Here is a 24,070-nt window from a genome sequence, read left to right on the forward strand (position 1 = left end):
CATAATACAAGGGTGAGATGACAACACTAGAAAGAAGAATATACCTTAGTGACAGGTGAGAACATTAACAGTAGTGTTCAAATGTACTTCAGGGAACCAATCTTGACTTGAAAAGGACAAGGAGAAGCAGCTTGCAGTAATCAAGTATTTAAAAAGACAAAAATGAATAACTGCAGGAGAAACAAAAAAGCATTCTTTTCTCTCACACTGTGGACCATGCAATGCATGATGAGACAGATGAAGTTCATAAACTTTTTCCTGAATGAGCGAAGAGCAGAAAAGCCCTTTCTAAAGTGCTTTCAGGATTCATAGCAGGTTTTTTTCCTTTTGATCTCTGCAATGCTTTTTGGCTATCTCAAATGAAAGCAATCATCCATACACAAAACAAAGCTCTCTTCCAACAAATTAAAAACTTGGAAAATTATACAGCAATTCATACGGATCATATACAACACCTGATTTACATAACAGACATTAACTATTACCAGATAAAGAAAATTGAACAAGAGGACTAAGGACAAAGAGCTCTTTATTTTCATTACTAACAATCAGGAAAGATACTGTATGAAAGAAACACAATGACAAACTTTATGAACGCAACAGAAATTCATTTCTAGATTAGAGTTTGATCTAGACGGATGGACTATTCATCCTAAGTAGTCCTAGAATACTCGCCACAATTTTCAAATGCAATATGTCCTGCAATTTACAGTGTTATTACACTATTCCATACTATTTTACACTACTAGTATAGAAAGATTACTAACAGCAAAATACTGATTTACCCTATTAGAACTTCAAATGACAACTAACGCGAAGATGAAGATTTGTATTAGTATCTTGCGTGTTCTTCTTCCCGTGTCCTTATTTTACATTCTTGTCTGTCAAAAACAATCAAACTAGACAGTAACTAAAACCTCAGTTATTTTCCTCCCATTCCATAACTTTTGCCTTACAGCTGTTTTGCTCAGAGCAGTCACTTATTTGCAGAGCAGAGAAAGCCAAAACTCCTGATCCTTCAAACTACCTACCAAAAAGCCAGAGACAGATGTCACAGAGTCACAAAAGGAGAAATTTCAAGGGTAACTCATAAGCAGGACAAAATGATACCTCCTTCTATCTATACCTGATGCAGAAGTATCAGTTAAAAAAAAAAAGTTTTGTTTAGAAATACTTATCAACATGATAATTAAATACCAAAGCTCAGAGTTAATGCACTAAGGGATGCACTGAAAAGCAGTATAATTTTACTATGGTAGAAGCTTATCAGTTTTAAAACTGTGAAACACAGTATGTAACAAAGCTAAAGTCACGTAGAGCCATGAGATCCACAGGTTATAAAAAGTAACCAGGTCCTCAGTTGTGCTATTGTGCTACTCTTCTTTCACACTAATAAAAATATTTCCGTAATTCACAGATCACATAGATGCAAGTCTTTCTTCTGAAAGAACGCTTACAGAGGTTTTCATTTCTTTCTAGAATCAAAAGACTGCTGAAAAAAGGTGTGCAATGAATCTGACATGTTAGATTTACACAATTCATATGAAACAACTGGATAAAACCCCCAACAGAAATGCATTCACCAAATTCTCACCAGTGAAACTGGTGGGAGATCTGAGTGTAAGGAAGGTAGCTCTTTACATAGTAGCTAGTTAACTTTAGGAGCTTGTTGCCTTGGCAGGTTGTAAAGACAGCGCAAGCAAGTTCAAAAGCAGGATTAAAAAATTTCTTCTCTTTCTCTGACAAGTCCATAGATGGATAACAAAAAAACTAGGTGGAATTGTACCCTTGAACATCTCTTACACAAGATTTTCAGATGCCAGGAAGAATACAAAGTGAACAGACTTCAGTGTGATCGGGATTGTAAGCCTTCCTTATTCGCATTGTCAGAAATAGGAAATTGGGTTTGGCAAATGTTTACCTGACCCAAAAGGCCATCTTAAAATGCCAACAGTAAATTTGTTGATTGCAAATGCCATTTCTTAGAAAATATTTAACAGTGCAAACTTCTCGTATGCGTAGGTGTCCTACAAATTCCTCCTCCTCTAAGATTAGAGGCAACACAGCTTCTGACAAGACTTCTGTGTACTTGTTGCTTCTTGCTATTTATTTATGCAGACCTCTCTAGATATACCTGATTTTGGAAAAGGTGGTGGTGGGGATAAAATAGTTGCATTCATCTTTAATATGATTCTAAGATAGCTGCACACTCTTTTTGAGAGCCATTTCCCAAGATTCATTTAGCTGCCTTGGAGAAAATGGTAGCAATCCATAAGGATAAGTGATTATGTGAAAAATACCAAGTAATTCCTCTTATTCAAGGGGAAATCTCCTGGACTTCAGGCTTTAACATGGCTATATTTCAGAAGAGAATAGATAGGTAATATAGACCCTGACATTGCACCTGTTCTACTGTAGCAAACATTAAGGTACATCAGATGATTCAACAATGATTAATTTATTCCACAACTTTCACAATGAAAGTGTACAGAGGCTTGGTAATTTTAAAGAGAAAACCTGATAAACATTTCCTAATGTTTATCATTATGTTAACATATCCATAAGAATATCCTCAGCATACATTCTGAAGATATTATAGGAGACAAGTTGTAAGAAATAGCACCGCATTTAATATTTACTGTTTAAAAAAATAAGTTTAAAATGATTACACAGTGGAGAGTGCATGGGAAAACGCTACATACCTTTGGATCTGCCAAGGCATTAATGACGTTTCCAAGAGCTAGCAAGGAGCGGTTAATATTTGTCCCTTCTCTGAAACGAGCCCCCTTGGCATTTGTAGCACTGGCACGTTCAGATCCTGCCAGATCAATAAGCGACATCTTGGCAATGCGGACGTTTTGACTTATACTAGCTGTTTTATCTTGCTGCCTTAAATAAATCTGCAAGCACAAAAAAGGAGAGAGAGAAAGAATTAGAAATAACCACTAACCATTCTCCTCTTATTCTAAGCAAGAGATTAATCTTGCCGTATCAAAATTCTGTGTTGGAATCTAAGCATTAGATATGGATTTTAGTGCATATCTAATGACAGAAGAGAAGATGGCCAAAAGAGATGTACCAGAGCATTTCTCACACCTACCTCTTAAATGCATCTGCTTCAAGAAATATTTGGGATGTAGAGGAAAGTATATTGCACTACTATGGTTTTGAGTAAGAAAGTTAATTCTTTTTTTTTAAAGGTATCATTTACAGTATGCCTTATATATATAAATACAAGAATTTAAGATAGCCATAGGAAAAGGCTGGACTTGCAGCAATTCATTATCTGCAACTGCTATTGGTGGAGCACAACACTTATTTACTGCTGTGAAATCACATACTATGCCAGACTCTCCTAGAAAGCAGAGACTACTGTCACCATTTGTTTTCACTTGTTCTTTCTTTCCTGAAGTTTCACGGTATAGGAGATCTAGGAGGAAAAAAAGCTTTTCTGCTTCCTTCTGCCAGTGAAGGTATCCTTAAGCCAGCTTTCTGAGGAAGCAGACCACACTTAATCATAGAATCAACAAGAAGAATTAGTTATCCTTACGTTGACTTAGCATTTACATTTTAATCATTCTCTTTGCATCTCCCCTTCACTCTGTTGAGCATCTGGCCACTTGCAAGGCTAAGTGTTTCTGACAGAGAATTAGGAAACAGTTGTCGCACTAGTAAGGTAGTCTACAAGAAGGCTTCACAAAGTGTAATACAAAAAGATGGACAATATTACGCCAGTTAGTGAAAACAAGAGCCTTATGACACACCAAACTATTTCTATATCAAATGAGCCAAGAAATTTTCTCTTACACTATTTCTAGTGAAGTCTGTATGCCAAGTACAGAAAACAAAGCCCACATGTTCCCTGCATTTACCTTAGTACAGCAACTATCTCAAGCTAGTAGTATTCTGCCACAACCCAGTAACCGTAACTATAATAAGAAAAGATGGTGTGACAGCCAGACTATTTTGTATGATCCAGGCTTCCTTAATAAGTTCAAAAGATACAGGAAGTGCCCCCAAAGGGGAATCTTTTCTATTTCTTTACTCATCAGCAGAACACTTAACAGAGTGGCAATTCAGAATTTTACTTTCAGATGCAGTAATTGCCTGACCTATATAGAGCCTTCAAATCCAAGACAGATGGTACAATAAGGCAAAATTGCAACTCTAATATTCCTCAAAATATCTGGGCTGGCTAAGACTTTGCTGCTTCCTGAGTCACCTTTAGAGTAAGGAAAAATGTAGAGACTCCTCCTCCAAAAACAGACAAACTAAAAACCCCACAGAGCAAAGCAAGGAACGAACACAGCTGTAGGGAACTCCACTCAATTGTTTCTGTGGAACCAAAGAGGCAGTAAGGGATAAGTAACCAAGACATGTTTTTTTACAATGTTACAGATACACGAGTTATGTAAATAGATGGCTTATGAACTGACATAAGCAATTACCTGTAATATTGTGCACTTCACAGTTCTTACAGATGCCAACAGTCTTTAGAAGTTCCCCAAGCAGAAAAAATACCTATGACCCCACTTTTCCAAACTGCGTGGCTAAGCATTTGCATAGTTTGAACCATTTCAACTGTTAAAATATCAGCAGACTGTGCAGTCTTATGAAATGATATTCTATAAACACCAGTGGGTATATTGGTACAGTATTATCTAATAAAAGCAAACAAATACAAAAATACCCTGAACAGAGGCAAAAAAGTCTGAGCCGAAAAGAAAAAAAACAAACAAACCTGACTCTGGAGACCAGGACATCAAAGGCATATCATTTAGCTCAGGTTGCAAAGTAATTCACACTACTTAGACGTGCTGCTACTAAGTCATTCATGTCTTGTAAGAAGTCGACTTGTCTCAACAAGTAACATACTAGCAGTTACTACATTCTTAACTCTCCAGGCATCTGCTAAACTTAGACTGGTCCGATGAATTGGAAATGAATTATTAAATTTATACATGGCACTTCAATATATCTAATAGCAAACATTTACTTACACACACTTTCTTATAAGTAAGAACTCCCTCTCTCCCCCAAAAAAGTTAAAGAGTGAAAACAGCACATTCATTTCAAGCAGTAGCATTCCAAAGGCTTCCCTGACTTTCCTTTGACAACACATCATATTAGTAAGCATTTATATAGGACAGAGTCAAGGAAAACATTCAATTTTTCTGACAGAAGGAACCTTGAATCTTTGGTAATTTATGCACTTAACAGAAAAACGCATTTAAGAGAAAGCAATTAAATATTTTGATTGACAGACTATCTCAAAGATCAAATAAAAACCCAGTCAGAATTACCTCATTGCAAGGACTAAAAGGATTAGGAATATTGCAGAGAATGCTAAAGAAAATTTTGACTAACTACAGTAATCTGCTGACACCATCTTCAACCAGAACCAGCCTGACAGCATGAATTAACTGTGTATTAGAGAAGACTCTTCAGTACAAAGCAGAACACGCTTCTTTGAGCTGTGACATGCCAAAACCTAATCTTTACACCTAGTCTTTTCCTTCCTAAGGAAGTTCTAGTACCAAATCATTTGTCTATAGTGATCAAGTTTCAGCTAGGCATGCTATTTAACTGAGGGATGGACAGTTCACTTCATGCAACCAGTGCTTCTCTGCTGAGCATTACAGTGGCACAGAGAAACCAAGGACCCCAGAGATTAATCCAGGAGAGATAAAACTGTTAACATCATCAGTCATCTCAAGCTCAAAGATAAAAATCACTTAACTGGTTTAGAATTGTGTGTTTAACATTAATGGTGTGTCTTAATTGGGCAAACTTGTGTCTATGCAGTAGGAGGGAATATATCACCATCAATGGTGATATATCAATGGTCATCAATATATCACCATGACATCAATGGTCATCAATATATCACCAAGCTGTATAAGCAACTTCTCCCTGTTTTTTCCAAGTCGGACACTTTAATTACATTCTGCAAACAATCAAAAGATTGCTGTTGCTGCTTTTTAACGCATTAGTGATTTAAAGAATCAAACCAGTTTAAAGCACATTTTTATATATTAAAAAAAAACCTGTTCCTTTCAGAACATAATCTGAAGGACATGCACAAAACCAAAACATACCAGTTTGGTTTAGTTCAATGCATTGCAAATAAGATGCTTCCTGAATATACATTATATATAACACAAGATATTTGCTATTCATATGATGTCAATACAACAAAACTCAGTTTTTTTTTTTTGCTTACAATCACTAGAAAGAAACAACCCTTTCTCCTTTAAGCATTCACATGTGGCTCGTTTTTGCTCTCTCTACACTGGGGATAGTTAGAATAGTGTAAATAGGACTCTCATTCATCATTTCAAGTCAAAAAAATATGCTAATGAAAAATTTGGTGACATTCAACTAAAATTTCCATAAAAATAATTACTTTTATGATGTATTTTATTTAGCGATTAAACAATTTTCTAATAGGTAAATATATTTACACTAAGATCAACTTGCAAGATTAAATATATAACACAGGCTGAAGATGATGAACTCTCCAGCATCCCTATGCACATATTTGTTTTTTTTAAAGATATTAAACAGTGTCCATCCCATCTAATTTCTTGACACTTTCATGAACAAAATCAAGAGAGACAGATCTGCCAGATAAAGTAACCGAGAGCTTTCTGCTGCCAGGATGAGGATGATGAGTAAGAGAGTTCAGCAAGTGAACAGGATTGATTTCTTTTTCCTCTCTTTCTTGTGCTGATCTCATTCCATATCACTGCACCACTGTTTTGCACCTTATTTAAAGGTGTCACACAACACAAAGCTCTCAAACTGAATAACTCTGCATGAGTCTTGGCCTTAAACATCTAGCCAGGATGCTCTAACAGCTGATATAGATCGGGACAAGAATACAGAGGAAATGGAAGAAAATTCAAGTTTCAAATACAAGTCTGGTGTAAGAAAGACAAAACAAAATGGAATGATTTTTGTTCCCATGTATATTTTTTTAATATAAAGTGCGTTGTGCATTATTTGTTTTTTCTTGCTATCGACTTGAAAGATATCAAGTACTTATTTAGTCACATTACTGTTTTCTAGGTCAAAATATTAACTTTGGGTAGAATTATTAAGCATTGCCCATGTCTGTGAACAGAGTCAATAACTGTCGAACAGAAGTAATTGAGTTTTTTTTTTTTTTTAAATATTTTCCAATTCAAAATAGCAACATACAAATAACAAATAGTGTGCTTATAGTATGTACTAGCAAACGGATAATGAAATTTTAGATAACAGAACCAATTTTTACTTTTTTAAATACCAAAGGTGGTATTTAATGGGAATCAGATAGATACAGTGACAGTTTGTAAACAGCAATAATCTCTGGAGAAGTCTCAAATTTCCAGAGATTTTTTTACAGTGCATTTTAACACTGATGGTGCTCATATATTAACAAATCACTTGAGCATGAAATTCAGCATTAATCAGAATAAACACACCAGCAAAGTACCACTTGAGGTACTCAGTTTACATATAGATGTGCAATTGTAACCCATACAACATTTTTGCAGAAAACTGCTGAATGATCTGTAAACAAAAGGAACTTTAGGTTTATAGAAGTACATTATAAGTTCAAAACTATAATTTCATAGAACAAGATCTTTCAATCTAAAGAATTCTCATACGGGGAAAAAACATAAGCTCAGAAAGCTGGAAAGATGTTCATTGATTTCACCTTGTCATGAATGCAACCACAGTCACAAACAATAACACACAAAGAACAACCTCCTCCCATTCAAATAAAAATTAGAGACTTCCCCCCCGCCCAAAAAAGGAAAGAGACCACCCATCTTTTGACAGCATCAAAGATCAGACAACAACTAAAACTCACAAAAGTGACCACATCTGCTGTCATTTTACCTGAAAGACAGCATGGGACCGGGAAGAAGAAGCATTTATATCTGTGGGATGTTGAGTTCGATTTTTATTCCCATAATCCAGCATTTGAAGGATTTCCTCTGCAGATTTAGGCTTTTTGGTGGAGGAAGGAAAAAATAAAAGAAAAAAAGCATTTAAGTATTCATTAAACAGAGCAGATTTCATACTGATTCCAAAATACATAAGGAAGAAAGTTTCTATTTTGGAACAGAGGCACTTAAAATCAGCTTAGCAAAAAAGACAATAAGGTCCAAAGAGAAAGAACTTAAAGGCATCAAATTAGAAAAATAAGCGTTGCCTCTCTCTTTTTTTTTTTTTTTTTAAAAAAAAAAAAAAAAAAAAAAATCTTCCACAAAGGTTCTCCTCCTCCACAGTTCCAGGAGGTCTAAAGAATGCCTTTTTTTAATTTTTTGGTATGAAGCATTATAGTATTTACATTGGATGCAATTACAAGCACAGAGTGCATTAAGTAATACCCATTTTTTTTCACCTCCCCTAGACCCAGGCTTTGCAAAGTATTGTGTTCAGAGACTGATTCAAACTCCAGCTTGTAGAATCATTAGACCTTGTACACAGAAGTTGAAATCTATGTAGCATATAACACGTACTAGGAGGCTGCGGGAAAGTCAGGTTCTTGAAAGACTATGGTTTCTGGATTTGAAAACTGAATTATTCCATCAACTTTGCCATGGAATTGCTATGCTAGCCCGGAAAATTCACTTTAAAGGAAGCTTTCCAGGTATAACCACCTAAAATATATACAAATAAACGACTGAGATGCAGGTAAGACATCTATTTGTAAAGGTATTGAACTCAATGGAACTGCAGGAAGATTTCTTAAGAAGCCCTAAGATGTGTTAATCAAAAAGTAATCTTCCAAATCCTGAAGACAAGCATCAAATCAACAGTTTCCTTTGGATAAAAGGGCTGGATGCTTTTACAAATATGCACATTTGAATAGCAAAGTTTTTGTACAATTTCCTTCCGAATAGCGAATGCATTAAGCTTCTAAGTTACTTGCATACTGGTGATTACTTCCACAAGAAAGACCACTAGGAAATTATTATTTGCTATGCAAAGTCTGTTTCCATACCTGGTGCAACGTTAGCCCTTGAACTACCACCCCTTTCTGAGCATCTTCACGAACAGCCAGAGGTCCTGAGTTTACCAGCAGATCACGAATCTGTTCATTGTAGACCTTCAAAAACAAAGTCACAGTAGTAAGAAAAAACATTTTACTACATTCAACAGCATAAACTTAGCCAAACACAAATAATTATGCTTTTGCACTTATTTAAGATAAAATAAAAAATTAATTTTGTGTAATGGGTCAAATGGGTTTCCTTCTCTGATTTTGAGAAAATATTCTATTTATTCACTGTGCAGATACATTTTAGGCATCAAAATCAGAGTCATTATTTCTAATAAATACAAATGATTAATTTCTGGAGCGAGTGTGAATATTAATTTGCTTCATTATACATACTAAGGTAAAGTTTCTTAGTCCAGATACACTTCTGCTTATATTTTTAACTAGGACATTTCAAGTGTATTTGAAGTCCAGAAATGAAATATCATAGGGCAAAACATACCTTTTCCTCATTCCTCTTTCCCATCACTTCCAATAAAAGCCGCTCTTCCACTACGACTTAGTAGGAGCTGAATGTTAACTACAATTTATTTTTGCTACTTCTGTATGACAGCAACACATTTGCATGCAAAAGCAGAACTTTGATGCGAAAAGATAAATGAAAAGGAGAAAGGCAGACAAAGAAAGAAAGGAATATTTGCAGACAACTAACCTTGGCATGACAATTCAACTGCTCTGCTTTTCAAATCTAAAGTGCAATTGTATTAACATGAAAACTTGAAAAATAAGTTTAATTTAAAAGAAAGCAGATGTAGAATTGCGGAATTTCAGAATATCTACATGCTTTTGTTGCTAAGTCCCAAAATAGGATATTTCTTTGTACGCACTAACCGATATTCAGTAGGATATAACTGATTAGCAAAACATGATTGTTTAATAATAAAAAAAATACATAAGAAACTATCTTTTTGGAGCACCCTACTGTATGTTAGTAACAGGTGTCTATAAATAGAGTTAAACTTGCAGAGCACAGTTCTGTTCCTTTCAAGTAGTTCCCGAAGAAGTAACTGGGGGAGAGACAGAAAGAAAGCTTGCTTCTGTTTAAGAATATGCTTAGAAGAAAAACAAACAAACAAAAAAACCCACACTAAACACAGGAACTGGCTTACCTCTAAATAAGAAACAGCAATATTACATATTTTATCTTCTTTTATTTGATCCATGCAGTTATAAAGTGCCATCATGGTTAAGTACATCACTCCAGGATCTTGTGGGGAGCCTAGCATTGTATGAGTCTTTCCAGCTCCTGTTGCACCATATGCAAGCACTGTGTTTTCATTAAAAAAATGAGAACATATGCTATTATACCAGTAAGCCAACGAGGAATACAAAATTTAAAAACAGACATTCTCATACCTCTATCACATTGCATAGCTGCTTCATAAGATGATCAAGTTTCTTAATGCATTTCCCTTTAATACCATAATCATAAAGCTATTCCAGAATCACCTTTATGCTCAAATTTCCAGCTTAAAACTCATTCAATTTACACAAAAAGAAAGAATTGTTCCTTTACTCTCATAACCCTAAGCCATCAGTTTTTTGCAGGCAGGTATTGCATTTCCTCACCATATTCCATGTGCAAATTAAACAACAAGCTCTTAAAGAGCAAAGCTCATAAAAAAAGAAGTTACCAGAATCTGTGCAAAACCGCTTCTAGTTGAATAATTTCTTAAGCATTTGTATCAACTATACACTGTATTTTTGATAAAGTTATACACTCTATCTTAACTATGAACTCATTTTCAAAATGGAATATAGCTATTCAAGTATATATAGGATAAAAAAAAAAAGCCTCCCCTTTGGATACATTAAAATATTCTTTTTAAATGCAAGTCTTTCAAAGGGAAGAGAGACAAATAGAGAGAAAAAGTTACCTGTGCAGTTATATCCATTTAAGAAGCCATCCAGGACACTTTTGGTAGTATGTTCAAAAACCTCTAACTGAGATGAGCTTTCAGCAAAAACTGCATCGAACACAAACTTAAGATCTTTCTTTTTTCTTTTACTGATATCCCTATGGGCTAGTCTTTTTCCGTGAAAGAAACTGACTTCCTCCTCCTTTGGATCAAAGACCAATAGATTCTGGTCTACAACATGAACCACTTTGCTAAAGTTGCCATCTCTTTCCTTCTGGGACTCTGGACGGACGCGGACCACCACCTTCACATGACTGCAGAGATCCTCTTCTTTAGCTGCAGACATAATGGTAGTCCTGGTCTCCCCCTCTTTGCTTCCAAGAATTTCTCGACCATGCAGCTGAATCTATCCTAGAGGGGAAAAAAAAATAAATAAAAATAAAGAGAGGACCTTATGCATAAAGCATAGCCTTCCAATTAGCTCTCTCAAGCTCTCTAGCTTCTTCGGCCTATGCTGAACCTGTCCAGAGTTCCTTACTTAGCACTATAGACTGAAGCAGTTTTCATGTGATTTGGTAAAGCAGTTCAACTAGCCTGAAAAGCTGCCTTATTTCACTGCACGAGTCCAAACAGGCTAAAGAAAGAAGAGCAGCTGTTCCCTAGGAAGACTATTTCCCCAGCTTTAGATAGCTTAAAAACTGTTTTTCCAGCTTTTAAAATGATTGTAAAAAAAAAAAAAAATCTTCAGAACAAGCTTGCGTGTTACCTGCCAGCCTTCTGCTGACCTAGTCTAAGGCTTTTTTTTTTCCTTTTTTCCTTCACCAAACACATGAGCATGTTGTAGAAAAGCTTACTGCTTTCTCTACCACGCCCATTTAACCCTGCTGCACATAAGTTTAAAAAGAGAGCTAACATAGGAAGGTTAGAGCCCGCACAGTCTGCGGGGGACACCGAGCCCAGCCCAGCAGGAGATGCCCAAGAAGAGCTTCCCCTTAACGGCCCTTCCTACTTGCGCCGGGGCGGGGGCTGCTCAGCTAGCAAAGCGCCCAAGGCCTTTCGCGACTTGGGCTCCGCGCAGCGCGCCCGAGGCGCCGCGCTCAGATTAGGAACATAGGTGTCTTCTCGCACAATCCCTACCCGGCTCCGCCGCCCCGCCGCTCCCGGGACACGCGCGGCCACCCCCAGGACCCACTCGGCTCCCACCTCTCCTCAGCACGCGCCGCAGGCGGTTCAACGGCGGAAAAAAACCAATAACGGCCGCCACCGAATTCAAACACCAGCGACCCGCCTCCCTATTGGTTGCGTCCGCCGTGATGTCAGCAGCGCGACGGAGCGACGGCAAGTGCGCGCGCGTGGTAGTGGGGCGGGGGACGGTGACCGTTATTAACGGCCGCTGGCTCCGCGCGCGCGGCGTGTGCTGAAGTAGAGCTGTCGTTACAGGCAAGGTGCGTTCGTTAGTGGCGGTGGTGGCCAGTGTTGCCTTGGGTGAGGCTGTGGGTGCTGGGCTGAGGCGGTGGTTCTTCCGTGGGCGCTCTGGGGTATGCGAGGCAGCGTGGGGGCATCGCCGCCTCCCCCTGCTGGGGCCTGTAGGGTGGCGAGCGGCAGGAGCCTGCGCGGGGGCTGCTCCGCGCCCGATGTGGAGTGATAAACGGTGTGAGTGAAGGGTTACAGCCACCAAGGTTAAGCATCTCTCCGGAGGTTTGGGGAATCAGCGGGCGGGCGCTTAGAGCATCCCCCCATCCTTTTTTTCCCCTCCCTTATTCCTACGGTAATCCCTGCAGTGAGGCTGTGGTTCCTTGCAGGGGCTGTCTGGTCACGGCTGGAACGCGGTGCTTGCCTTAAAACTACGAGTGAAGGGCATGTAACGCCTCGGCGGGGCTTAAAAGTGCTGCGGCCGACTCCAATTTCGCAGAAATGGTGACTCGGCACTTTCTTGGCTCCGCGGGTGAAAGGGACAAAATCACCGGCTAGCCGAATCAGGGCGAAACACCAGAAAACACGGAAGGTAAATAAGGTTAGGCTAATGTTTTAAATGCAGCCTGGCATATTTTCATATAGCCGTTATATTCAAGTTTATAGCTTTACTGTGTGGCAAGAGTCGGAAGGGTAGTATTATGCTACATTTCTGCTTCATAAGGAAGCATAGTAAACTTGTTAATAAAGTATTATTTTTTTTATCAGTGCTAAGCCAACCTTTCTTTGCTAGGGTACTAATGGGTCACTGACTTATTTTTTTAAGTAGGCATAAGAGAAAAAATAACTTCTTAAGTAACTGGAAGGAGTGCTTTAAAAAGCCCTATGCAACAGCCCTAGTCAACAGTTGTGAAATTCCCAGAGACTTGACAGTTTCAGTTCCTGTTTCAGCTAGTAACAGCATTCAGAGTTAGAAACTCTGTTTCTGAAGATTCCTGCCTCTAGTTGTGCTCAAAAGTGTTTTTAATTGCAAGGCATGATATATGATCAAGATAGTATATTTACTATGCGTTGGTTAATTGTAATACTGTATAATTATAGCACTGTTTTAAATCTGCTTAGAATGCTTGGCTTGCCAATTCCTGCTTTAATTAAAAATATGGGAAATTTGGCAACCAGAGTGCTACTATGGAATGCAAGTATATTGTTATTTCCAGCAAAAGAAAGAGGAACCACCCAAATGGAAATTTGATGTTTTATTTGTGCTTAATTTAATTGCTCTTGTTTCATGCCATCAACTCTAAAACTTTCTAGTACTGTTAAAGGCCAAGAGTAATAAAAGGAAGGTGCTTATAAAAAGAAAACCATTTCGACCTGAACACGATTGATGTGTAGATGGTCTTGAGAGTTTTATTAAAACAGAGTAAAGAATGATTCTGTTGAACATTTTTTGCTACTGTAATTTTTCTGTGGAACTTCCCTTTTTGTGATATATAAGTGTACTTTTTAAATATTTGTTCTGCAGTAACTCTGAATATCTACTCCTTTTCTAGATTGACCAACTCCAAAATGTTATCTCAGTGTTTGTGCAAAGTTTTGTACAAATGTTTGTTTCTACACAATTTAGAACTGAGCTCAATAAATGCAGTTATTTCCACCAGAAGGATCCATTCTTCAGTAAAACCATTTTCTAATTGTGAGTTAAAGGAAGAAACCACACAAAAGCATGAAACTGAAGAGATGCCTCAGAGTGCAGAAAACAACAATTCTGAAAATTTGCATATACCAGTGATGGTGGAGGAAGTTGTTAATTTCTTGTCCCCACAGCCTGGCCAGGTGAGTTAAGTGATAACAGCTGTGATTCAGCAGCAGTCCTGAGAACTCTGGGCAGTGTAGGAGAAATAAGAACACTCTTAAAACATGTTTTGTATTTCTAAATTGATTTGCATGTTTTTTATTATTATTATTTAATATGGTAGAAACTTGGTATTTGTGTACATGGGCTCATAAAGTAAACATTATTTATTAAAACTGCAAGTAAGTATTCACATAATGTCTTTTTTGTGTTAGTCTTTCTGGATTGCTTTTGTGCCTTTTTAGGGTTGTATTAATTACTAACAGTAGCAGGCAGTTCTTGTGTCTATGTAGGTAATCAATTTATGAGCACCTTTCTCCCTGTTTGTATAATGAATAGGAAGTGTAAGGATAGCTCTTGTAATATATGCCATGCTCTTGCCTGTATCTTACTCTGGAAGATACTCAAATTAGTGAACCATGTAATGAAATTTGAGTTCCTGTTTTCTCTGGATTTGTGAATGAATTTTTCCACGTTAAATGAATGTATAAATTAAGACATTATATGTAGTGTATCTCTTCAGTTCTGTAATTTTCTACTTTAATAAGGATTAACCAGGCTGGTGCTAGAGCGTAGAGAGTGTAGTTCTTTAATGTGATGGTTAGTTTAATTTAAAAAACAAACACACAAAAAAAAACTTGTAGGGGGACGGAATCTTACAAGAATAACTCCATTCCTGATTATTAACTGTGGGCAGTAATTTTTTTTTATTGCCCTTGAAAGTACTTTTTGAGAAATTTAAATAAGAATTTATGAATGTGAAATGGCTTATTAGTAGGGTTGGGTTTTAAGGTTTTTTTTTTACTGCTATTAGTTATCTCAGTTTTCAGGTCTCTGTATATTAACTTTGTGGAATTTCCTAAGCTAGTAATGGAGCACTAGTCTCTGACATGGGACAGTGAGAGCATATTATTTTAGACGGAGACATTTATAATCGCTAAACTGTGGCTAACCTGTTTACTAAAGTTAGCCAAGATGTATTTGTATGTTACTCTATGTATCTTGAAATAATTTCAGTGCATGTTTCCTCGTTAATGACTTTGTTTTGAAAAATGGATGTTGAATTGTTGTTTTGGGAGGAATAAAACCTATAAGCATAACAGATTCCCAAAGAATAAGTGAGGCTTAAATATTCATTTCACTTTAGCTTTGTGGTTTCTGCTACTTGGCTTTGCAAAATGTAAAGGAAATCCTTCAAAGGAAATTTATTGAGTTACTGAAGTCAACTGCTAATGCAGGTAGATGAAGTTTCCCTATTAGAGTCACAGAATTCCACTTTGTTATTTCCCTGGGATTTTAACAGCAAGTGCTAAATGTTAAGACTGTTCCTGTTTTGCGGACAAACTCAACCATGTATTGAATTTTAAAGCTTTTTGAAGTCTGCAATTTTGAAAGTAAGCCGTATGCAAAAGAGTACAGTGTGTTGTTTAGGTAGGACAGAGAAGATGACAAAATATGGTTCATGCCTACTCATATGCAGGCGTGCTTTTGTTTTCCTGATTTCTTTCCTTGTACATAACAGAGGTTGCTATACTCAGCTTTAACAAGGTTATGTTCTTCACTATGGAAAAGTCGATTTGGACCTTTATTTTCTGTAGTGTTGTAAGACAAGGAGTTGCCACTATGGGAAAAATCCAATTAGAAGGATAACATTTGCCCTACTGTTCTTGTTAGTGAAAGGGATTTTCATTTTACCTATAGGGGTTCCCAATAAAGTAAATGATATTTATAGTGTGAGTCACAGCCAAGATAAAGATATCACTTACCTCCCTATTGATTATTCTTGTTGGGTGTCTCTCTTGCTGAATCTGTTTGTCAGGGATTTAAGCCATATTTCTATTTACCTTTGAGTCTCCTTTTATTGCTTTAGTGCGTGTTTCTGCAAAGTCTCTGTGGTGGTGCTTGCTTGAAAGCATACTGTAGATTTTTTGTTTTACCAATTTATTTCCCTTTTCTGGCCTGGAAAGGTCTGCAGACATCCACACACAAGTAACTTCTTCAAAATTAACTGTGTTGGCTAAACTACATTTTAGTCTTCTTAGTCTACTAGTGCTCTTTATGCAAGCTTGATAGCAGTTTTTGCAGTTGTCTGGGCAGCTTAAGTTTTATTTGTTCTTTTTAGCTTTACAGATAGTGAAGAATCAAGTGAACCTTTTTAGAATTAATGTTTGTCCTTCATAAGCATGCTTTTCTAATTTTGACCTTACTTTTTCATAAATTTCTTTGCCTCTTTCACTTGCCTTTTGATTAATGTCTTTGATATCGCAGGGATACAGTAATGTGAAAAAGGATTTTGCTAGCAGTGAGTTCTAATATGAATGCCAGAGGATGAAACTTCGGTATTTTAATTATTCTTGTAAGCAACTTAGTTATAAGACCCTGATAAGTTCCATGTTTCTAGGAAGCTATTTTTATTAGTGTTCCAGTATAGACAACATACACACTGTCTAGAATAACAATTGCTATACCATATTCAGATTTAAGGAGTAGAATTACAATCTGGAAGCCTGTGTGGATTTGTATTAAGTGTGATAGTCTAGAATAGAGAAGAATGGAGATACACCTAAAACTTATTGGATCACTTGATTTATGATAAGCTCTTCAAATTTTCATGTCACCGAATGGAATAGGTGGTGAAAGTTGTAGTGAGAAATAACGAATGATAAAACTGATGCCTTTTATCTGTTTATAAGTGGTTCATCAAAAACAGTTGACATCAAATGCTCTTTTTAGCTAACTAAATAGTGTAAAAATCATACAGTTTATTTCCTCAAATACATGTTATCTCATATCTTCTTGAGTAGGTGGAGATTCTGAAAGCATCCTAATTGGATCTTCATGGAATTATTCAGATGCTTTTTTCTCTTCAGCTTTCATTGAAAGGCTGTCCTCTTTCTCTTAGAAGTAATATATAAAGGATCTTGAGGTTTTAGAAAGAGGCACGTACTTAAATATATCCAATTTTGACATGAGCTTTCCTTTCAGTTTTCCTGGTATTCCAGTGTTCTCAGTAGCTACTGTTTTCATGCATCCAAATGTCAAATGAAAGATTCTTTTTCAGCTGGAGAGGTGTTTTTTTTTTTTTTTTTTTTTTTTTTTTTTTTTTCCTCCGGCTGAGAGGGTATGAACATGACCTTCCAAAATAACAGGAGGAAACACAAACTTTGCTCATAGAAGTTTCATGTTGGTCTTTGACCACTGAAGTGTTGCATGAGGTCTGCATGTAGTTTGAAGAAAATGGTCTTTCACCCCCTGAAGGTCTGTTGCCACTCTTGAATGTTTTTGATCTGGAGTATAGTCATTTCCCATTACTCAGTGCTAGTTAGACACGTGCTATGTGACATTCAAAGGAAGCTGAGATGCAGTGCTAGCGTGCAAAAAGCTTGTTCTGATCTTCTCTTCTTAGTTACTTTATATCCTTGCACATATGTCTTTTTTCTCCTCTTTATACTGAATGCAAGCTCTTAAGAACAGAAATAAGCCTCCTTTGTGTAGTACCCTGCAGAGCGGGCTTCTGTTTTGTGAGAAGGGTTTCCAAATACTGTGGTGTATAAATAGTTTTGTGGCTGTGTACTTATTATAACAATTCCCAAAGCCATCTGTAAATAATTGACTGGAATTTACACTAAAGATTCTCAAACTCTGAGTGGTCAGCAGAGTTTGCAAAATAAACAGAAATTTGAAAAAGAACCTGGAAAAATGAACTCTTTAAGTTTTCAAGTTGTATGCGGTATTTTGTAGGGCGTAACAAGTGAAATCCCAGAATGCCAAGCTAAATGCTGAACCAGATGTTTTGGTAAGGCACAACACCCTCTGGACAGAGTAATTGTTTATATTAATCTATTTAAGTTATAAAATGAAAGTAGGTTCAATGGCATAAGTCAAGTGATTCAGATTACCTTTTATATTGTAGTAATAACTACCTGTTTTTATTATTAAATATATATTCTTCTGCCTGCAAAATTGTAAAATTAATTTTCTGACATAGTAGCACAGTGATTCATACTGTGATCGATAAAAGTAATAAAATTGTTGTAAAAGTGGGAAAAAAAGGCATTGTCATTTGCAGAAAGCAGTAAATTAGAGAAATTCTGAAGATATTCTGGAAATTTTAGGACATAGTTACTGGGTGGGGGCAGGGGAAATATGTGGTAGTGTTGTTTCAGTAGAGACTATTTGGTCATTACTGTTTTGATTCCCTGCTAGTGTGTATTGTGAATTTCCAGTGGAACTAGATAAGTTTCAAGTCACATCTGTACAAGGAGAAGCATAGTAAAGAGTTTGTAAACTGTATGTATGCAAAGTATATATGTGGTTTTTTTGCCTTGTGTAAGAGGAGATTTGCTACACTGAATCTCATTGGATTGTTAAAATATTTGGCTACAATTACATATATAAGTTTTTTTTTTTTTTTAAGGTAGTGTTAAAGATAAGTTGTAAAAATGAAAAAGTGATGTTTTGACTAAGAGATAATTCCTCAAATACCTTATTTTTATTAAGAGTAATATCTATGTTTTGGAAAATAGTTTTTACATGGTGATTTGAAAAACCAGACCACTGTTTTCATTTTGTCTTTAACTTATACTTAATTCTTAACCAATTGGTCCCTGCTATGAAGAGCAGTTGAGGTAAGCAGATAACAGAAGATGAATATCATCTTCCAAATTGGTGGCAGCAAATGTCATACGTGTCCTACAGTTTCTAGGACAGTGAATTACATCATGAGATGAGAAAGAAAAGGAGGGGGGCAATGAGAAAATAGGACAGGAGATGGTCTTTATAAACAGCTTGTCAATAGAAGGTACAGAAAAAGTTGTCGTGCTCTTGGTATCAAGTTTGCCTTCTGTAGTGGGTCCTGAAAAAAACATAAGGATAATACATTCCTTCATGATAGACCAATTTAAGCATATATGATTTATTTGAGATTAGACTGTGATGGTAGCAGTGAATGAGAAATGCTCATATTTTCCACCTGAAAAATGGCAAGACATTAACAAGATATGGTCAAGAGTTTACCTCAGAGTTTAGTTTAAGGGACTTGAAAACTTTGCTCCCTAGAGAGAAAGTAACTCAAAAACTTGAGGGTGAAAAATGAGTAGGCTGATGACTACAGCTGCATGGGGAAGAATCTTCTGGTTATAGTTCTTAGATAACCACCAGACCTCCTCCTCTTCCCATCTGAGCATGGCTCTCCAGGGGCAATTCTAAATGTTATCCTCGGCAACAAAGCGTGACAGCCCTTCCCAACTTCATTTTGCATCTTCCTCTATTGCCAGGGAGAAGGGAAACCTGCAGCTGCTTCCTCCAAAGAGACCAGCAAGGGAACTTGCTCAGCCTACTGAGAGCAACTCTACAGATGCACCAGATTTCATTTTATTGTAACACTGAGCTAGCTCGCAGTTATCCCTCTATCACATAACAAATGACAGTGCTTCAGGAGACAGTTTAAGACTTTGTTATAATAAAGCAAGATTCAGTGCTTTTGGGTGACTCAGCTTGTAATGACGCTGTGTATGCTCTCCTTTTTTGTTGTGACAGCATTAGTCTTTGCACCTCTTGGGGAAAAATAATAAAATTCACCAGAAAGTAATCTCAGCCCTTTAAATTTTAACTTGAGTGAGCCTGTGATTCCAGAAAGAGTGATAATTAATACACGTAGTTACTCATTTCCTCCCCACCTAGTAGTGTGTGCCTTATTTAGTCAGGCTTTTGGCTGAGCTTTCTTACTAAATATTTGAATTCTAGTTTGCAAACAGAAATGCAGACTTCTACCCTGCAAAATATTACTAGGGGTTTAAGATCATGGCTGGTGTACAGGAAATAGCTGCTTTTTTTTTCTTATTCTGTTGTAGTTTCATTTATGATAATCCTGCTTTAAGTAGCTTTTTTTGCAGAGTTACTCTCCATAAAGAGGTAGTTTAGAAGTTAAACTACAAATTAGCAGGTACCTGAGGTCATCCAAATGTGTGGTCTGTTTTTGAGCACATCTGTTAAATGGTGTCTGCTGGTGCTCAGTGACTTGTAAGAATACTCTTTTTGTAACTTCAAGCCCTGAAATCAACTAATATAATTTGAAAACAAAAACTTTTTATAAAATGTTTTTTCTTCTGTAATATTAAAATTGCTATATGCACCTGTCAGTCAGGACCTATAGAAAGGCTTTTTTTAAGGTTGATATCCATGAATATTAAAGAATGAATTAAATATTGTTGCGTGTATGTAAAATTGTCGCATCTCTTTTTATAACACAGAAAAGTTCTGAGATAGCTGAGGAAATCATCTCTCTATATTGCTAAGTCTAGTGATTAGCTGAAGTCATTCAGAGATTTAAATTTTAATTTCTTATTGAAATGTTAATAATGGTCTGCTTGAATCATAAAGTCACTAAATTTAATTACAGGCTACATAACTTAGAGAACCGAGTAAATACGGAATGAACATACTGAGGCACAGCCTAGTAGAGCTGTCTTAAAAGAAAAGCAAGTGGCGAAGGCACTGTTGGTGTTTCTTTCCTTGCTACCCTTTCTCCCACTTTTCAGAGGGAAGTGGGGGAAAGGACTCAGATATGTTTAGTCGTATCAAGAAAGTTTGATCACCTTAATCTTTCTAGAAGTTTTGCTTAAATGACAGATGGTATTTGGCTCCCAGGTTTTGGGCTATGCAACAAATGTCACTTTGCAGGCAGGAGAGGGTCAAGGACATAGCCTGTTGCTTCTGGGGATGCAAAGTCAGAAGTTTTACTGGTTAATGGACTGCTGCCAGGCTTCTGTGAAGGAGCTACATTTGATTGAGAAGCCCGTTAGGTATTTTAAGAGAAATTGCACATGTTTTTTGATGGACTACTTCAGAATTTTCTGTAGATGCAAGATCCAAAATGAAGGCATTCAGTCTTGGATAATAAGAAAGCAAAACAACAAAACAGGAAAATGACCTTTGTCTTGGCACTTTGGTACAAGAAATGTTTCAAGTAGAGAAATGTCTGGCCTTTTTGAATTGCTGTTTCATATTTAGCTGTAATCAGGAATTCCAACTTGCACGAGGAAAATAATTTTAAATATTGCATTTGTAACAACTTCATTCCTGCTGCATAGGATGATGTAGAAATAATTGATTCAAAATGCAAGTTAGTGTTGTGCTCAAATATTTGTCCATAGTCGGAGAGGCTGTGTGATCTGTACAGCAGAATAATATAGTAGTAGCCTCTCGTAATGAACTTGAGATGAATTTGGAAAAGTGGTTAGCAGCAATATTATGTTGAATTACCAAATCTGTTGTTTGAAAATCATTTTCTATTGTACTTAAAGTAACATTCTTTGTGAGGGAGTTTTTCCTACACAATGTCAAGAATTCATTTTTTTCAATATAAATTACTAGTATAGATAACTTTTTGTTGTCTCATATAATCTGTCAGATGCCATCACATAATGTACTTCCGGGAAAAAAATGCAGTCTGCTTACAGTCTTGCTGCTGATTCTTGTTTTAAATTAGTTGTGGTAACTTTTATATAGATGAGAGGCTTTGTGCTCTGTGCTGTTTGCTTCTTTCTCTTACAAAGCTGTGTTGTATGGAATAGTATGTTACCATTATCAAGAACATAGAACAATAATTCTTTTGTGTTTATTTTCTAGAAGTTAATGTCATAAGGCGTAAGACTTTTTATCCTTTTAAAGTATTAATTACTGTCAAGTTCACCTCTTGTACTTGAACAAAGTTCCACTTAGTGCTGTTAAGTGCTGAACTGCTATATAGCTGCCTGTAGGATATACTTCATTATATGTTTTGGATTATTGTAATTGGCATCACTTTCTGATAGTAAGTACAAAGTTCTGAAAAGCTTGGTTTAGCTTCTGCATTTTAGTGTTTTGAGGTTCTGCTGTAAGCAAACTTGGGATGACTGCTTTGAATCTAGAAGGTGTCTTCAACTGCTTTCTACCACAGATGGTTTTTACTCTCCAGAAGTTTCATTTTATATTCATTTTTCAATATTAAATGATTTTCTATTGCAGTGTTCTGGTATATTTTTCTGTTTGAAACTTAGATGACGTTATATATAGCATATATACTAAAATAATAAGCTGGGTTTCATTCTAGGAATTCTTCATAGGGCTTACAGAATTTGAAGTACAGCTTTTTCCAGGATTGGATTTAGGGCCTTCATATTGTCTTGGTGTCTATTTATTGTGTAACTTTATTTTTGTGTAACAAAGATTAAGGATCAAATAGATACCTTTTAGCCTAAAAACATATCTGATTTACCTTATGAAATTGAACATTTTTTGAAAATATTATAAATTTTTCTAAGATGGAGAAAAGATGTTTTTGGTATGCTTAAACCTAATACTTCCTACTAAGTTGCAACAGTATAAAAAGATGCTGATAAGAATGCTTGAGTATCTCAGGAGATTCTTTGACCTCTAATTTTCTTAGTTCTAGAACAATTTATTTGCAGAGAGTAAAGCTGCACATAAGTTTTCATAGTTTCTAACTGTAATTTAAAAGTATGTTTGGTTTATTAATTTATTTAGAGAAATACTAAAACCCTTCCAGAATTTCTCTAAAAGTAGTTCTATCCTAACAAATCTCTGTTACGATTCCATGAGTAACCAGCTTTTATAGCATGTCTCTGCCAAAGTTTTTTTTTTTTTTTTTTTTTTTTAAACAATCCATTTGGTTTAAAAGAATTGTAGAAGTTCTGCCTTTTGGCAGTCACAGAGAACAAGTGTATGCCTTAATTTTCATGTACTTAACAGGAATCAGAGGCAAATAATTAGATACTTGAGCAAAAAAAAAAAAAAAAAGATAATTCTTGCTCTGCAGGGTTTGCCTATGCATATATCAAATAGGACATAAGTGGTAGGTGAAATGAGTAGGTTGGGGATAAATTTTGAAGCTGGAGATGGCTTATTCATTTTAAGCATGAACGTTAACCAAGTCTTGAACAAAGCAATACTTAGAATTGAGAAGTGTCATCACTAGAAATTATAGATATTTGCTTAGGAATTAATTATGTAGACTTGGAAGTAAAAATTATTCTGTAGTCCTTGTTAAATGAAGCTGCACGTTTTTCAGCTTAATATGAACCATGATCTTTCAAGAGATGCCTTTTTTTTCTAGCAGAAGTGTTTCCTCAGAGAGGAGAGACTCAGCAGTTTTCTGTTTTCTTACGGATTTTTTTTTTTTAACTTTTTGGTGACTGAAGTGCAAATGCCATAAATAGAAATACATGACCACAAATTAATATTAATGTTGCTGTCTGATAGTTCTAGATTGATATCTTTGAACATACTCTTAAGTTCTGGCAGATTCTAGTCTGACAAACCAGCCAGATTACTGCTGTCAAGTTTTAATGAGTTGAAACATATATAGTTTGTTCGCACAGTGAGGGTTCATTTCAATCAAAAATATTGTAGATGGGTAATTGTTCAGCAGGATTGAATAATCATATCTTTGCAGGCTTGAATCTGTAAGCAGTTATCAAGAAAAAACAGATATATAACACAGTGACCTCTTAGAAGTGAGGAAAATTAATATTGAAAAGGCTTTGTTAGTAGAAAATGAACCATTAGTTTTTGAAGTAGAAAAGTCTTGACCAGAACTTTCACTTTAATTTTTTAATATTACAGTACTTTTTTCTTTTTCAGCAGGCTTTCTACTATAGATATTTTATAACACTATTAGGAGATAATATTTTAATAACTTCCTTTTGCATAGAGCATTTGGATAATGTTCATTTGAGGAGCTATAAAAGATGGCACTCACTGGGATTTTTCTCATACTGTCATAGTTTTGCTGGATGTCCATTTTTGAGGGATTTGAGACACTCATATAATCAAGTTCTGTTTTCATTTTGGATGGGGTGTATTAAAAATTTCAGTTTTTACAAA

The 24,070-nt window shown here is 36.1% G+C and overlaps 2 protein-coding genes across 2 annotated transcripts in view; one reads left to right on the forward strand and one right to left on the reverse strand.

Moving 5' to 3' along the window:
• Window positions 1-11,318, reverse strand: part of KIF18A (kinesin family member 18A) — a 40,007-nt gene extending 28,689 nt beyond the window's left edge. Inside the window, exons 1-5 of the mRNA XM_010226639.2 lie at window positions 10,936-11,318; window positions 10,168-10,325; window positions 9,002-9,106; window positions 7,891-8,001; window positions 2,703-2,900 (exon numbers count right to left, since the gene is read on the reverse strand). Of these exons, the coding sequence (XP_010224941.2) occupies window positions 2,703-2,900; window positions 7,891-8,001; window positions 9,002-9,106; window positions 10,168-10,325; window positions 10,936-11,263 (900 nt within the window). The 5' untranslated portion in view covers window positions 11,264-11,318. The remainder of the gene's footprint in view (window positions 1-2,702; window positions 2,901-7,890; window positions 8,002-9,001; window positions 9,107-10,167; window positions 10,326-10,935) is intronic.
• Window positions 11,319-13,899: 2,581 nt separating this feature from the next.
• Window positions 13,900-24,070, forward strand: part of METTL15 (methyltransferase 15, mitochondrial 12S rRNA N4-cytidine) — a 65,644-nt gene continuing 55,473 nt past the window's right edge. The window contains exon 1 of the mRNA XM_010226637.2: window positions 13,900-14,166. Coding sequence (XP_010224939.2) covers window positions 13,900-14,166 — 267 coding nt within the window. The remainder of the gene's footprint in view (window positions 14,167-24,070) is intronic.

The sequence above is a fragment of the Tinamus guttatus genome, unplaced genomic scaffold, assembly GCF_059628265.1.
Source record: "Tinamus guttatus ecotype Peru unplaced genomic scaffold, ASM5962826v1 Tinamus_guttatus_pri_ptg000240l, whole genome shotgun sequence".
In the NCBI taxonomy this organism is placed as follows: domain Eukaryota; kingdom Metazoa; phylum Chordata; class Aves; order Tinamiformes; family Tinamidae; genus Tinamus; species Tinamus guttatus.